At 49.0% G+C, this 18,576-nt stretch overlaps 1 protein-coding gene across 1 annotated transcript in view; it reads left to right on the top strand.

Annotated features, from left to right (window-relative positions):
* Positions 1-18,576, top strand: part of LOC146076068 (asialoglycoprotein receptor 1-like) — a 93,432-nt gene that overhangs the window by 25,252 nt on the left and 49,604 nt on the right. The window contains exons 4-5 of the mRNA XM_083185897.1: positions 16,805-16,900; positions 16,978-17,049. Of these exons, the coding sequence (XP_083042023.1) occupies positions 16,805-16,900; positions 16,978-17,049 (168 nt within the window). The remainder of the gene's footprint in view (positions 1-16,804; positions 16,901-16,977; positions 17,050-18,576) is intronic.

Genomic DNA, 18,576 nt, shown 5'->3' with positions numbered 1-18,576 from the left:
GCTGGGATCTGAATACTCGCAACCCAGCAAGCAAGTCTGAATCGGGCCCCTGGTACGCCCCGCTTTTACGCCACTCACTCACTCACATACCACTGTCACGCCCCTCAGTCACTCCCATACCATTGTCACACCCTTCAGTCACTCCCATACTGCTGTCACGCCCCTTAGTCGCTCCCATACCATTGTCACGCCCCTCAGTCGCTCCCATACCATTGTCACACCCTTCAGTCACTTCCATACTGCTGTCACGCCCCTTAGTCACTCCCATACCATTGTCACACCCTTCAGTCACTCCCATACTGCTGTCATGCCCCTGTCGCTAACATACCACTGTCACGCCCCTCAGTGGCTCAAATACCGCTGTCACGCCCCTCAGTGGCTCAAATACCACTGTCACGCCCCTCAGTCACTCACATACAGTACCACTGTCACACCCCTCAGTGGCTCACATACCACTGTCACGCCCCTCAGTGGTTCACATACCACTGTCACGCCCCTCAGTCACTCACATACCACTGTCACGCCCCTCAGTCACTCACATACCACTGTCACGCCCCTCAGTGGCTCACATACCACTGTCACACCCCACAGTGGCTCACATACCACTGTCACGCCCCTCAGTCACTCACATACCACTGTCACGCCCCTCAGTGGCTCACATGCCACTGTCACGCCCCTCAGTGGCTCACATACCACTGTCACGCCCCTCAGTCACTCACATACCACGGTCACACCCCTCAGTCACTCACATACCACTGTCACGCCCCTCAGTCGCTCACATACCACTGTCACGCCCCTCAGTGGCTCACACACCACTGTCACACCCCTCAGTGGCTCACATACCACTGTCACACCCCTCAGTGGCTCACATACCAGTGTCAGGCCCCTCAGTCGCTCACATACCACTGTCATGCCCCTCAGTTGCTCACATACCACTGTCACGCCCCTCAGTCACTCACAGACCACTGTCACGCCCCTCAGTCACTCAAATACCACTGTCACACCCCACAGTGGCTCACATACCACTGTCACACCCCTCAGTCACTCACATGCCACTGTCACGCCCCTCCGTGGCTCACATGCCACTGTCACGCCCCTCAGTGGCTCACATACCACTGTCATGCCCCTCAGTGGCTCACACACCACTGTCACACCCCTCAGTGGCTCACATACCATTGTCACACCCCTCAGTCACTCACATATCACTGTAATACCCCTCAGTGGCTCACATACCACTGTCACGCCCCTCAGTGTCTCAAATACCACTGTCACGCTCTTCAGTGGTTCACATACCACTGTCACGCTCCTCAGTGGCTCACATACCACTGTCACGTCCTTCAGTGGCTCACATACCACTGTCACACCCCTCAGTGGCTCACATACCACTGTCACGCCCCTCAGTGGCTCACATACCACTGTCACGCCCCTCAGTGGCTCACATACCATTGTCATGCCCCTCAGTGGCTCACATACCATTATCACGCCCCTCAGTGGCTCACATACCATTGTCACGCGCCTCAGTGGCTCAAATACCATTGTCACGCCCCTCAGTGGCTCACATACCATTGTCACGCCCCTTAGTGGCTCACATGCCACTGTCACGCCCCTCAGTGGCTCACATACCACTGTCACGCCCCTCAGTGGCTCACATACCATTGTCACGCCCTTCAGTGGCTCACATACCACTGTCACGCCCCTCAGTCACTCACATACCATTGTCACGCCCCTCAGTCTCTCATATACCACTGTCACGTCCCTCAGTGGCTCACATACCACTGTCACGCCCCTCAGTGGCTCACATACCACTGTCACGCCCCTCAGTGGCTCACATACCATTGTCACGCCCCTTAGTGGCTCACATGCCACTGTCACACCCCTCAGTGGCTCACATACCACTGTCACGCCCCTCAGTGGCTCACATACCATTGTCACGCCCTTCAGTGGCTCACATACCACTGTCACGCCCCTCAGTCACTCACATACCGTTGTCACGCCCCTCAGTCACTCACATACAACTGTCACGCCCCTCAGTGGCTCACATACCATTGTCACGCCCCTCAGTGGCTCACATACCACTGTCACGCCCCTCAGTGGCTCACATACCACTGTCACGCCCCTCAGTGGCTCACATACCACTGTCACGCCCCTCAGTCACTCACATACCACGGTCACACCCCTTAGTGGCTCACATACCATTGTCCCGCCCCTCAGTGGCTCACATACCACTGTCACGCCCCTAAGTCACTAACATACCACTGTCACGCCCCTCAGTGGCTCACATACCACTGTCACGCCCCTCAGTGGCTCACATACCACTGTCACGCCCCTCAGTGGCTCACATACCACTGTCACGCCCCTCAGTGGCTCACATACCACTGTCACGCCCCTCAGTGGCTCACATACCATTGTCACGCCCCTCAGTGGCTCACATACCATTGTCACGCCTCTCAGTGGCTCACATACCACTGTCACGCCCCTCAGTGGCTCACATACCACTGTCACGCCCCTCAGTCACTCACATACCACTGTCACACCCCTCAGTGGCTCACATGACACTGTCACACCCCTCAGTGGCTCACATACCACTGTCACGCCCCTCAGTGGCTCACATACCACTGTCACGCCCCTCAGTCACTCACATACCACGGTCACACCCCTTAGTGGCTCACATACCATTGTCCCGCCCCTCAGTGGCTCACATACCATTGTCACGCCCCTCAGTGGCTCATATACTATTTTCACACCCCTCAGTGGCTCAAATACCACTGTCACGCCCCTCAATGGCTCACATACCACTGTCACACCCCTCAGTGGCTCACATACCACTGTCACACCCCTCAGTGGCTCACATACCATTGTCACGCCCCTCAGTGGCTCACATACCACTGGTACATCCCTCAGTCACTTACATTTCACTGTCACGCCCCTCAGTGGTTCACATACCACTGTCACGCTCCTCAGTGGCTCACATATCACTATCACGCCCCTCAGTGGCTTCCATACCACTGTCACGCTCCTCAGTGGCTCATATACCATTGTCACACCCCTCAGTGGCTCACATACCATTGTCACGCCCCTCAGTGGTTCACATACCACTGTCACGTCCCTCAGTCACTCACATATCACTGTCACGCCCCTCAGTGGCTCACATACCACTGTCACGCTCCTCAGTGACTCACATATCACTGCCACAACCCTCAGTGGCTCACATACCACTGTCACACCTCTCAGTGGTTCACATACTACTGTCACACCCCTCAGTGGTTCACATACCACTGTCACGCCCCTCAGTGGCTCACATACCACTGTCACAGCTCTCAGTGGTTCACATACCACTGTCACACCCCTCAGTGGCTCACATGCCACTGTCACACCCCTCAGTCACTCTCACACCCCTCATTGGTTCACATACCACTGTCACGTCCCTCAGTGACTCACATACCACTGTCACGCCCCTCAGTCACTAACATACCACTGTCACACCCCTCAGTGGCTCACATGACACTGTCACACCCCTCAGTGGCTCACATACCACTGTCACGCCCCTCAGTGGCTCACATACCACTGTCACGCCCCTCAGTGGCTCACATACCATTGTCACGCCCCTCAGTGGCTCACATACCATTGTCACGCCCCTCAGTTTCTCACATACCATTGTCACGCCCCTCAGTGGCTCACATACCATTGTCACGCCCCTCAGTGGCTCACATACCATTGTCACACCCCTCAGTGGCTCACATACCATTTTCACACCCCTCAGTGGCTCAAATACCACTGTCACGCCCCTCAGTGGCTCAAATACCATTGTCACGCCCCTCAGTGGCTCACATACCATTGTCACGCCCCTCAGTGGCTCACATGCCACTGTCACACCCCTCAGTGGCTCACATACCACTGTCACGCCCCTCAGTGGCTTACATACCATTGTCACACCCTTCAGTGGCTCACATACCACTGTCACGCCCCTCAGTGGCTCACATATCACTGTCACACCTCTCAGTGGCTCACATACCACTGTCACGCCCCTCAGTCTCTCATATACCACTGTCACGTCCCTCAGTGGCTCACATACCACTGTCACGCCCCTCAGTGGCTCACATACCACTGTCACGCCCCTCAGTGGCTCACATACCATTGTCACGCCCCTCAGTGGCTCACATACCATTGTCACGCCCCTCAGTCACTCACATACCCCTGTCATGCCCCTCAGTGGCTCACATACCTTTGTCACGCCCCTCAGTCACTCACATACCACTGTCACGCCCCTCAGTCACTCACATACCACTGTCACACCCCTCAGTCACTCACATACCCCTGTTAAGCCCCTCAGTCACTCACATACCACTGTCACGCCCCTCAGTGGCTCACATACCACTGTCACGCCCCTCAGTGGCTCACATACCACTGTCACGCCCCTCAGTGGCTCACATACCATTGTCACGCCCCTCAGTGTCTCACATACCATTGTCATGCCCCTCAGTCGCTCACATATCACTGTCACGCCCCTCAGTGGCTCACATACCACTGTCACGCCCCTCAGTAGCTCACATACCATTGTCACGCCCCTCAGTGGCTCACATACCATTGTCACGCCCCTCAGTGGCTCACATACCATTGTCATGCCCCTCAGTCACTCACATACCACTGTCACGCCCCTCAGTGGCTCACATACCACTGTCACGCCCCTTAGTGGCTCACATACCACTGTCACACCCCTCAGTGGCTCACATACCACTGTCACGCCCCTCAGTCACTCACATACCACTGTCACGCCCCTCAGTGGCTCACATACCACTGTCACGCCCCTCAGTGGCTCACATACCACTGTCACGCCCCTCAGTCACTCACATACCACTGTCACACCCCTCAGTGGCTCACATACCACTGTCACGCCCCTCAGTGGCTCACATACCACTGTCACGCCCCTCAGTGGCTCACATACCACTGTCAAGCCCCTCAGTGGCTCACATACCACTGTCACGCCCCTCAGTGGCTCACATACCACTGTCACGCCCCTCAGTGGCTCACATACCATTGTCACGCCCCTCAGTGGCTCACATACCACTGTCACGCCCCTCAGTGGCTCACATACCATTGTCACGCCCATCAGTGGCTCACATACCACTGTCACGCCCCTCAGTGGCTCACATACCATTGTCACGCCCCTCAGTGGCTCACATACCACTGTCACACCCCTCATTGGCTCACATACCATTGTCACGCCCCTTAGTCACTCCCATACCATTGTCACACCCTTCAGTCACTCCCATACTGCTGTCACGCCCCTTAGTCGCTCCCATACCATTGTCACGCCCCTCAGTCGCTCCCATACCATTGTCACACCCTTCAGTCACTTCCATACTGCTGTCACGCCCCTTAGTCACTCCCATACCATTGTCACACCCTTCAGTCACTCCCATACTGCTGTCATGCCCCTGTCGCTAACATACCACTGTCACGCCCCTCAGTGGCTCAAATACCGCTGTCACGCCCCTCAGTGGCTCAAATACCACTGTCACGCCCCTCAGTCACTCACATACAGTACCACTGTCACACCCCTCAGTGGCTCACATACCACTGTCACGCCCCTCAGTGGTTCACATACCACTGTCACGCCCCTCAGTCACTCACATACCACTGTCACGCCCCTCAGTCACTCACATACCACTGTCACGCCCCTCAGTGGCTCACATACCACTGTCACACCCCACAGTGGCTCACATACCACTGTCACGCCCCTCAGTCACTCACATACCACTGTCACGCCCCTCAGTGGCTCACATGCCACTGTCACGCCCCTCAGTGGCTCACATACCACTGTCACGCCCCTCAGTCACTCACATACCACGGTCACACCCCTCAGTCACTCACATACCACTGTCACGCCCCTCAGTCGCTCACATACCACTGTCACGCCCCTCAGTGGCTCACACACCACTGTCACACCCCTCAGTGGCTCACATACCACTGTCACACCCCTCAGTGGCTCACATACCAGTGTCAGGCCCCTCAGTCGCTCACATACCACTGTCATGCCCCTCAGTTGCTCACATACCACTGTCACGCCCCTCAGTCACTCACAGACCACTGTCACGCCCCTCAGTCACTCAAATACCACTGTCACACCCCACAGTGGCTCACATACCACTGTCACACCCCTCAGTCACTCACATGCCACTGTCACGCCCCTCCGTGGCTCACATGCCACTGTCACGCCCCTCAGTGGCTCACATACCACTGTCACGCCCCTCAGTGGCTCACACACCACTGTCACACCCCTCAGTGGCTCACATACCATTGTCACACCCCTCAGTCACTCACATATCACTGTAATACCCCTCAGTGGCTCACATACCACTGTCACGCCCCTCAGTGTCTCAAATACCACTGTCACGCTCTTCAGTGGTTCACATACCACTGTCACGCTCCTCAGTGGCTCACATACCATTGTCACGCCCCTCAGTGGCTCACATACCACTGTCACACCCCTCATTGGCTCACATACCATTGTCACGCCCCTTAGTCACTCGCATACCCCTGTCAAGCCCCTCAGTGGCTCCACCATCTGTTGCAGCATAGAAACCTGTATTTGGGCCTATGCTAGATTCCCATTCTTCCTCATCACTGCACATTTCTAGGCCACACCCCCTTGTACCTCACAGTCACCACACAGGAACGCCCCTTACATTTCTGCTAATGTGCAGCCACACTGTTGGGGTTCTCATTGTCGGCTGATGGGAGCCCCCACCTTAATATAATATAGGCATCCAACAGTATAGTGCCGGATCCAGGTGATAGGACACAATGGTGAAACAGCGTAATTACATGCATCATCATCACCTTAGTATGCCTTAGTGTACCTTAGTATGCCTTAGTATGTCTTAGTGCACCTTAGTATGTCTTAGTATGCCTTAGTGCACCTTAGTCCCCCTTAGTGTGCCTTAGTCCCCCTTAGTGTGCCTTAGTCCCCCTTAGTGTGCCTTAGTCCCCCTTAGTGTGCCTTAGTATGCCTTAGTATGCCTTAGTGTACCTTAGTATGCCTTAGTGTACCTTAGTGTACCTTAGTATGCCTTAGTGTACCTTAGTGTACCTTAGTATGCCTTAGTATGCCTTAGTATACCTTAGTAACCTTAGTATGCCTTAGTGTGCCTTAGTGTACCTTAGTATGCCTTAGTGCACCTTAGTATGCCGTAGTACGCCTTAGTCCCCCTTAGTATGCCTTAGTCCCCCTTAGTATGCCTTAGTGCACCTTAGTATGCCTTAGTCCCCCTTAGTATGCCTTAGTGTACCTTAGTGTACCTTAGTGTACCTTAGTATGCCTTAGTCCCCCTTAGTATGCCTTAGTCCCCCTAAGTATGCATTAGTGCATCTTAGTATGCTTTAGTACACCTTAGTATCCCTTAGTGTACCTTAGTGCACCTTAGTCCCCCTTAGTATGCCTTAGTGTACCTTAGTATCCCTTAGTATGCCTTAGTCCCCCTTAGTACACCTTACTGTACCTTCGTATGCCTTAGTGTACCTTAGTATGCTTTAGTATGCCTAAGTGTACCTTAGTATGGCTTAGCGCACCTTAGTGTACCTTCTAATGCCTTAGTGTACCTTCTAATGCCTTAGTGTACCTTAGTATGCCTTCTAATGCCTTAGTGTACCTTAGTGTACCTTAGTATGCCTTAGTGCACCTTAGTGTACCTTAGTACGCCTTATTGTAGCTTAGTATACCTTAGTATGCCTTAGTCCCCCTTAGTATGCCTTAGTGTACCTTAGTATGCCTTAGTCCCCCTTAGTACGCCTTAGTACACCTTAGTATGCCTTAGTGCACCTTAGTACGCCTTAGTGTACCTTCGTATGCCTTAGTGTACCTTAGTATGCCTAAGTGTACCTTAATATGGCTTAGTGCACCTTAGTGTACCTTAGTATGCCTTAGTGTACCTTAGTATGCCTTAGTGTGCCTTAGTGTACCTTAGTACGCCTTAGTAACTTTAGTGAACCTTAGTGTACCTTAGTATGCCTTAGTACGCCTTAGTGCACCTTAGTACGCCTTAGTAACTTTAGTGCACCTTAGTGTGCCTTAGTATGCCTTAGTGTACCCAGGGCCGGCGCCACCACTAGGCAGCCTTAGGCATTTGGGTACTTGTTTCCTAGTAGGGCGCCCATCGCGGGCATCGCGTGTACATCGCATGCCATTATAATGACATGCGATGCGACCGACGCGATTACCGCGATTTTACATAGGGAACAATGTTAAATGTCCCAATTGACCCGATTTCACATAGGGAACAATGTTAAATGCCCCCCCCCCAATTGTTAACGCCACCCCACGATCAACGTCAACCCGAAGCGTGCCCACGAGGGGCGGCGGTACGCGTCCTCCAACCTTTTCATACCCCCACTATCCATGTCGGCATGGAGTTGAGAATAGAAAGTGTGGCGAGCGCAGCGAGCCACCGAGCCCGAAGCGTGGCGAGCACAGCGAGCCCCGCGAGGGGACACGGATTACTTAACTACATGTTAAGTAATCCGTGTCCGCTCGCGGGGCTCGCCACACTTTCTATTCTCAACTCCATGCCGACATGGATAGTGGGGGTATGAAAAGGTTGGAGGACGCGTACCGCCGCGGTGTTAACAATTGGGGGGGGGGGGGGGGCATTTCACACTTCAGGGTGGGTATTTGGGGTCTGTGGGCCATTTAACATTGTTCCCTATGTAAAATCGCGGTAATCGCGTCGGTCGCATCGCATGCGTTTTTTGTCAGCACGCGACGCGACCGACGCGATTTTTTTCCTTGCGATGCCTACGATCAAAATCGTGGGCCCCCTACTAGGAAACAAGTACCGGCATTTGCCAAGGGTGCCGGCCACTGGAGGGCGGCAGTTTGGAGCTGCCCCCTCGTATGGAGGTGAGCGGTCACAACTCCCCCCCACCCCCTGCAGTGACTCGGGGATGCTGCATCACCCACCAACCCACCCCGGAGCGTCGTGGCGACCCGCGCTGCTTCACCCGGCAAGCACACACGCCCCCCCCCCCCCCCAGAGCGTCACGCCGCATTGCTTCACCTGGCAAGCCCCCCCCCCCCCCCCGGGGAGCATCGCGGTGGCCAGTGCTGCATCGCATGGCTCTACCCCCACCCTACCACGTGGAGTAACACAGGTGAGTGCCGGGCGACCTCCCTGGGGAGCAATTGAGCTCCGGTGCTAGGCACGGGAGCCCCCCCCCGGCCCTGAGTGTACCTTAATATACCTTAGTACGCCTTAGTGTACTTAAGTATGCCTTATTGCACCTTAGTACACCTTAGTATGCCTTAGTATACCTTAGTCCACCTTAGTGTGCCTTATTATGCTTAGTGCACCTTAGTGTAACTTATTACACCTTAGTATGCCTTATTGCACCTTAGTGCGCCTTAGTATGCCTTATTGCACCTTAGTGTACCTTAGTATGCCTTATTGCACCTTAGTGTACCTTAGTATGCCTTATTGCACCTTAGTGCGCCTTAGTATGCCTTATTGCACCATAGTGTACCTTAGTATGCCTTATTGCACCTTAGTGTACCTTAGTATGCCTTATTGCACCTTAGTGTACCTTAGTATGCCTTATTGCACCTTAGTGCGCCTTAGTATGCCTTATTGCACCATAGTGTACCTTAGTATGCCTTATTGCACCATAGTGTACCTTAGTATGCCTTATTGCACCTTAGTGTACCTTAGTATGCCTTAGTATGCCTTATTGCACCTTAGTGTACCTTAGTATGCCTTAGTATGCCTTATTGCACCTTAGTGCACCTTAGTATGCCTTATTGCACCTTAGTGTACCTTAGTATGCCTTATTGCCCCTTAGTATGCCTTAGTGTGTCTTCGTGTACCGTAGTATGCCTTAGTATTCCTCTGTATGCCTTAGTATGCCTTAATACGCCTTAGTGTACCTTAGTATGCCTTAGTGTAACTTAGTGTACCTTAGTGTGCCTTAGTGTACCGTAGTATGCCTTAGTGTACCTTAGTGTAACATAGTGCGCCTTAGTTCGCCTTAGTATGCATTAGTGTGCCTTAGTGTAATGTAGTATGCCTTAGTGTACCTTAGTATGCCTTAGTATTCCTCTGTATGCCTTAGTATGCCTTAATACGCCTTAGTGTACCTTAGTATGCCTTAGTGTAACTTAGTGTACCTTAGTGTGCCTTAGTGTACCGTAGTATGCCTTAGTGTACCTTAGTGTAACATAGTGCGCCTTAGTTCGCCTTAGTATGCATTAGTGTGCCTTAGTGTAATGTAGTATGCCTTAGTGTACCTTAGTATGCCTTAGTGTACCTTAGTGTGCCTTAGTGTACTGTAGTATGCCTTAGTATGCCTTAGTGCACCTTAGTGTGCCTTAGTGTACCGTAGTATGCCTTAGTGTACCGTAGTATGCCTTAGTGTACCTTATTGTAACTTAGTGTACCTTAGTATGCCTTGAGTTACATCTGTACAGTACACATGTCAGATAATTACAGGTGTCCTGCAGTTGTCGCTGCATCACTAATTGTGTTACATCTGTATAGTACACACGTCAGATAATTACAGGTATCCTGCAGTTGTCGCTGCATCACTAATTGTGTTACATCTGTACAGTACACATGTCAGATAATTACAGGTATCCTGCAGTTGTCGCTGCATCACTAATTGTGTAATATCTGTACAGTACACATGTCAGATAATTACAGGTGTCCTGCAGTTGTCGCTGCATCACTAATTGTGTTACATCTGTACAGTGCACACGTCAGATAATTACAGGTGTCCTGCAGTTGTTGCTGCATCACTAATTGTGTAATATCTGTACAGTACACACATCAGATAATTACATGTGTCCTGCAGTTGTCGCTGCATCACTAATTGTGTTACATATGTACAGTACACACGTCAGATAATTACAGGTGTCCTGCAGTTGTCGCTGCATCACTAATTGTGTTACATCTGTACAGTACACACGTCAGATAATTACAGGTGTCCTGCAGTTGTCGCTGCATCACTTGTGTTACATCTGTACAGTACACATGTCAGATAATTACAGGTATCCTGCAGTTGTCGCTGCATCACTAATTGTGATACATCTGTACAGTACACATGTCAGATAATTACAGGTGTCCTGCAGTTGTCGCTGCATCACTAATTGTGTTACATCTGTACAGTACACATGTCAGATAATTACAGGTGTCCTGCAGTTGTCGCTGCATCACTAATTGTGTAATATCTGTACAGTACACATGTCAGATAATTACAGGTGTCCTGCAGTTGTCGCTGCATCACTAATTGTGTTACATCAGTACAGTACACATGTCCGATAATTACAGGTGTCCTGCAGTTGTCGCTGCATCACTAATTATGTAATATCTGTACAGTACACATGTCAGATAATTACAGGTGTCCTGCAGTTGTCGCTGCATCACTAATGTACTGTGTTACATCAGTACAGTACACATGTCAGATAATTACAGGTATCCTGCAGTTGTCGCTGCATCACTAATTGTGTTACATCTGTACAGTACACACGTCAGATAATTACAGGTATCCTGCAGTTGTCGATGCATCACTAATTGTGTTACATCTGTACAGTACACATGTCAGATAATTACAGGTGTCCTGCAGTTGTCGCTGCATCACTAATTGTGTTACATCTGTACAGTACACATGTCAGATAATTACAGGTGTCCTGCAGTTGTCGCTGCATCACTAATTGTGTTACATCTGTACAGTACACATGTCAGATAATTACAGGTGTCCTGCAGTTGTCGCTGCATCACTAATTGTGTAATATCTGTACAGTACACACATCAGATAATTACAGGTGTCCTGCAGTTGTCGCTGCATCACTAATTGTGTTACATCTGTACAGTACACACGTCAGATAATTACAGGTGTCCTGCAGTTGTCGCTGCATCACTAATTGTGTTACATCTGTACAGTACACATGTCAGATAATTACAGGTATCCTGCAGTTGTCGCTGCATCACTAATTGTGTTACATCTGTACAGTACACATGTCAGATAATTACAGGTGTCCTGCAGTTGTCGATGCATCACTAATTGTGTTACATCTGTACAGTACACATGTCAGATAATTACAGGTGTCCTGCAGTTGTCGATGCATCACTAATTGTGTTACATCTGTACAGTACACATGTCAGATAATTACAGGTGTCCTGCAGTTGTCGCTGCATCACTAATTGTGTAATATCTGTACAGTACACATGTCAGATAATTACAGGTATCCTGCAGTTGTCGCTGCATCACTAATTGTGTAATATCTGTACAGTACACATGTCAGATAATTACAGGTGTCCTGCAGTTGTCGATGCATCACTAATTGTGTTACATCTGTACAGTACACATGTCAGATAATTACAGGTGTCCTGCAGTTGTCGCTGCATCACTAATTGTGTTACATCTGTACAGTACACATGTCAGATAATTACAGGTGTCCTGCAGTTGTCGCTGCATCACTAATTGTGTAATATCTGTACAGTACACATGTCAGATAATTACAGGTATCCTGCAGTTGTTGCTGGATCACTAATTGTGTAATATCTGTACAGTACACATGTCAGATAATTACAGGTATCCTGCAGTTGTCGCTGCATCACTAATTGTGTAATATCTGTACAGTACACATGTCAGATAATTACAGGTGTCCTGCAGTTGTCGCTGCATCACTAATTGTGTTACATCTGTACAGTACACATGTCAGATAATTACAGGTGTCCTGCAGTTGTCGCTGCATCACTAATTGTGTTACATCTGTACAGTACACATGTCAGATAATTACAGGTGTCCTGCAGTTGTCGCTGCATCACTAATTGTGTTACATCTGTACAGTACACATGTCAGATAATTACAGGTGTCCTGCAGTTGTCGCTGCATCACTAATTGTGTTACATCTGTACAGTACACATGTCAGATAATTACAGGTGTCCTGCAGTTGTCGCTGCATCACTAATTGTGTTACATCTGTACAGTACACATGTCAGATAATTACAGGTATCCTGCAGTTGTCGCTGCATCACTAATTGTGTAATATCTGTACAGTACACATGTCAGATAATTACAGGTATCCTGCAGTTGTCGCTGCATCACTAATTGTTTAATATCTGTACAGTACACATGTCAGATAATTACAGGTGTCCTGCAGTTGTCGCTGCATCACTAATTGTGTTACATCTGTACAGTACACATGTCAGATAATTACAGGTATCCTGCAGTTGTCGCTGCATCACTAATTGTGTTACATCTGTACAGTACACATGTCAGATAATTACAGGTGTCCTGCAGTTGTCGCTGCATCACTAATTGTGTTACATCTGTACAGTACACATGTCAGATAATTACAGGTGTCCTGCAGTTGTTGCTGCATCACTAATTGTGTTACATCGGTACAGTACACATGTCAGATAATTACAGGTGTCCTGCAGTTGTCGCTGCATCACTAATTGTATAACATCTGTACAGTACACATGTCAGATAATTACAGGTATCCTGCAGTTGTCGCTGCATCACTAAATGTGTAATATCTGTACAGTACACACGTCAGATAATTACAGGTGTCCTGCAGTTGTCGCTGCATAACTAATTGTGTTACATCAGTACAGTACACATGTCAGATAATTACAGGTATCCTGCAGTTGTTGCTGCAACACTAATTGTGTTACATATGTACAGTACACATGTCAGATAATTACAGGTGTCCTGCAGTTGTCGCTGCATCACAAATTGTGTTACATCTGTACAGTACACATGTCAGATAATTACAGGTGTCCTGCAGTTGTCGCTGCATCACTAATTGTCTAATATCTGTACAGTACACATGTCAGATAATTACAGGTATCCTGCAGTTGTCGATGCATCACTAATTGTGTTACATCAGTACAGTACACATGTCAGATAATTACAGGTGTCCTGCAGTTGTCGCTGCATCACTAATTGTGTTACATCTGTACAGTACACATGTCAGATAATTACAGGTATCCTGCAGTTGTCGCTGCATCACTTATTGTGTTACATCTATACAGTACACATGTCAGATAATTACAGGTGTCCTGCAGTTGTCGCTGCATCACTAATTGTGTTACATCTGTACAGTACACATGTCAGATAATTACAGGTGTCCTGCAGTTGTCGCTGCATCACTAATTGTGTTACATCTGTACAGTACACATGTCAGATAATTACAGGTATCCTGCAGTTGTCGCTGCATCACTAATTGTGTTACATCTGTACAGTAAACATGTCAGATAATTACAGGTGTCCTGCAGTTGTCGCTGCATCACTAATTGTGTTACATCTGTACAGTACACATGTCAGATAATTACAGGTGTCCTGCAGTTGTTGCTGCATCACTAATTGTGTTACATCGGTACAGTACACATGTCAGATAATTACAGGTGTCCTGCAGTTGTCGCTGCATCACTAATTGTATAACATCTGTACAGTACACATGTCAGATAATTACAGGTATCCTGCAGTTGTCGCTGCATCACTAAATGTGTAATATCTGTACAGTACACATGTCAGATAATTACAGGTATCCTGCAGTTGTTGCTGCATCACTAATTGTGTTACATATGTACAGTACACATGTCAGATAATTACAGGTGTCCTGCAGTTGTCGCTGCATCACAAATTGTGTTACATCTGTACAGTACACATGTCAGATAATTACAGGTGTCCTGCAGTTGTCGCTGCATCACTAATTGTCTAATATCTGTACAGTACACATGTCAGATAATTACAGGTATCCTGCAGTTGTCGATGCATCACTAATTGTGTTACATCAGTACAGTACACATGTCAGATAATTACAGGTGTCCTGCAGTTGTCGCTGCATCACTAATTGTGTTACATCTGTACAGTACACATGTCAGATAATTACAGGTATCCTGCAGTTGTCGCTGCATCACTAATTGTGTTACATCTGTACAGTACACATGTCAGATAATTACAGGTGTCCTGCAGTTGTCGCTGCATCACTAATTGTGTTACATCTGTACAGTACACATGTCAGATAATTACAGGTGTCCTGCAGTTGTCGCTGCATCACTAATTGTGTCATATCTGTACAGTGCACATGTCAGATAATTACAGGTGTCCTGCAGTTGTCGCTGCATCACTAATTGTGTTACATCTGTACAGTACACATGTCAGATAATTACAGGTGTCCTGCAGTTGTCGCTGCATCACTAATTGTGTAATATCTGTACAGTACACATGTCAGATAATTACAGGTGTCCTGCAGTTGTTGCTGCATCACTAATTGTGTTACATCGGTACAGTACACACGTCAGATAATTACAGGTATCCTGCAGTTGTTGCTGCATCACTAATTGTGTTACATCAGTACAGTACACATATCGGATAATTACAGGTGTCCTGCAGTTGTCGCTGCATCACTAATTGTATAACATCTGTACAGTACACATGTCAGATAATTACAGGTATCCTGCAGTTGTCGCTGCATCACTAAATGTGTAATATCTGTACAGTACACACGTCAGATAATTACAGGTGTCCTGCAGTTGTCGCTGCATCACTAATTGTGTTACATCAGTACAGTACACATGTCAGATAATTACAGGTATCCTGCAGTTGTTGCTGCATCATTAATTGTGTTACATATGTACAGTACACATGTCAGATAATTACAGGTGTCCTGCAGTTGTCGCTGCATCACTAATTGTGTTACATCTGTACAGTACACATGTCAGATAATTACAGGTGTCCTGCAGTTGTCGCTGCATCACTAATTGTGTAATATCTGTACAGTACACATGTCAGATAATTACAGGTATCCTGCAGTTGTCGCTGCATCACTAATTGTGTAATATCTGTACAGTACACATGTCAGATAATTACAGGTATCCTGCAGTTGTCGCTGCATCACTAATTGTGTATTATCTGTACAGTACACATGTCAGATAATTACAGGTATCCTGCAGTTGTCGCTGCATCACTAATTGTGTTACATCTGTACAGTACACATGTCAGATAATTACAGGTATCCTGCAGTTGTCGCTGCATCACTAATTGTGTAATATCTGTACAGTACACATGTCAGATAATTACAGGTATCCTGCAGTTGTCGCTGCATCACTAATTGTGTTACATCTGTACAGTACACATGTCAGATAATTACAGGTGTCCTGCAGTTGTTGCTGCATCACTAATTGTGTTACATCTGTACAGTACACATGTCAGATAATAACTGGTGTCCTGCAGTTGTCGCTGCATCACTAATTGTGTAATATCTGTACAGTACACATGTCAGATAATTACAGGTGTCCTGCAGTTGTCGCTGCATCACTAATTGTGTTACATCTGTACAGTACACATGTCAGATAATAACTGGTGTCCTGCAGTTGTCGCTGCATCACTAATTGTGTAATATCTGTACAGTACACATGTCAGATAATTACAGGTGTCCTGCAGTTGTCGCTGCATCACTAATTGTGTAATATCTGTACATTACACATGTCAGATAATTACAGGTGTCCTGCAGTTGTCGCTGCATCACTAATTGTGTTACATCTGTACAGTACACATGTCAGATAATAACTGGTGTCCTGCAGTTGTCGCTGCATCACTATTTGTGTAATATCTGTACAGTACACATGTCAGATAATTACAGGTGTCCTGCAGTTGTCGCTGCATCACTAATTGCGCTAATTGCATTTTCTTTTTCATACTCTTTGCGCCTACATCTTGCAGGAGCCCATATATGAGATGCCACTAACACGGTTTATAATTACAGGCCACTAATTGTTGTAACTAATGATTAATTACAAACCCACAGATCCGGGAGAACGACCGGCTGATCGCAGCCTTGAGTTCCAGATTGGAAACTTGAGCGAGCAGATAAACTCCAAAGTATCGCAGCTGTCCCAGGATGGTAAGTTGCCCACACAGCAGGGGTGTGGGACATATAGGAAGAAGAACCTTAATGGGACATTTCCCAATCTTCTACAGGGGCCAAGGTGATGGAGAGACTGCAGCCGATGGACAAAGCCCTGAAGACCATTCAGACAGATTCTTCTATAAGTAATGGGCTGCTAGGGGCTGGTGGGTGGGGGGATGTTATATATATATATATATAGGTTAGGTACTGTAGGAGCAGGTGAGGTGAGGTACTGTAGGAGCAGATGAGGAGTGGGACAGGAGTAGAGTAGAAGTGGGGTAGGAGCAGGTGAGGTGAGGTACTGTAGGAGCAGGTGAGGTGAGGTACTGTAGGAGCAGGTGAGGTGAGGTACTGCAGGAGCAGGTGAGGTGAGGTACTGTAGGAGCAGGTGAGGTGAGGTACTGTAGGAGCAGATGAGGAGTGGGACAGGAGTAGGGTAGAAATGGGATAGGAGCAGTACAGTAGTAGATCAGGAGCAGGGCAGGAGAATAAGTGATCGCACCTACTGCAATGTGCTCCATGAGTTTTTGTACTAGGTGCAATCTAGTACAAAGAGTACTGTCTGCACATACTTTTTGTACCTTGCGAAGTGATGTGCATGGGAGTGCGCATCATATGGCAAAACACAACGTGTATGGGCACCTTATTGAAGCAGTGAGGCAGGAGGAAGGCAGGAGTCATTTAGAAGTGGGGTAGGGTTTGGCCAGGAGTGGGACAGGAACAGGACAGGAGTAGGGTAGGAGCAGGCCAGGAGTGGGACAGTAGAAGGGCTGAAGTGTGCAAAGATCAGGCCAGGAGCAGGGGAAGGACAAGCCAGGATGGAGGGGAGGAACAGGGGAGCAGTGTCATAGGAGCAAGCCAGGAGGTGGGACAGGAGCAGGTCAGGAGGTGGGACAGGAGCAGGTCAGGAGGAGGGACAGGAGCAGGTCAGGAGGAGGGACAGGAGCAGGTCAGGAGGAGGGACAGGAGCAGGTCAGGAGGTGGGACAGGAGCAGGTCAGGAGGAGGGACAGGAGCAGGTCAGGAGGAGGGACAGGAGCAGGTAACAGGAGGAGGGACAGGAGCAGGGGAGAAGGTGGGACAGGAGCAGGTCAGGAGGAGTGACAGGAGCAGGTAACAGGAGGAGGGACAGGAGCAGGTGAGAAGGTGGGACAGGAGCAGGTCAGGAGGAGTGACAGGAGGAGGGACAGGAGCAGGTCAGAAGGTGGGACAGGAGCAGGCAGAAGGGGGACAGGAGCAGGTCAGAAGGGGGGACAGGAGCAGGTCACAGGAGGTCAGGAGTGGGATAAGAGTAGGATAGAAGTGGGGTATAAGGCTGGTCAGGAGTGGGGTAGCAGCAGGTGAGAATTGGACAGGAGTAGGATAGAAGTGGGGTAGGAGCAGGTCAGGAGTGGGGTAGGAGCACATGATAAGTGGGACAGGAGTAGGATAGAAGTGGGGTAGGAGCAGGTCAGGAGTGGGGTAGGAGCACATGATAAGTGGGACAGGAGTAGGATAGAAGTGGGGTAGGGGCACAGTAGAAGGGCAGAAGTGTGCAAAGATCAGGCCAGGGGTGGGACGGGAGCAAGGGACGAGTGTCATAGGAGCAGGTCAGAAGGTTGGACAGGAGCAGGTCAGAAGGTTGGACAGGAGCAGGCCAGTAAATTGGGTAGGAGCAGGCCAGGAGTGGGA

This window comes from Crinia signifera, chromosome 4, assembly GCF_055691185.1.
Source record: "Crinia signifera chromosome 4, ASM5569118v1, whole genome shotgun sequence".
NCBI classification, from domain to species: Eukaryota; Metazoa; Chordata; class Amphibia; order Anura; family Myobatrachidae; genus Crinia; species Crinia signifera.
This window is presented reverse-complemented; position numbering and strand designations above follow the sequence as displayed.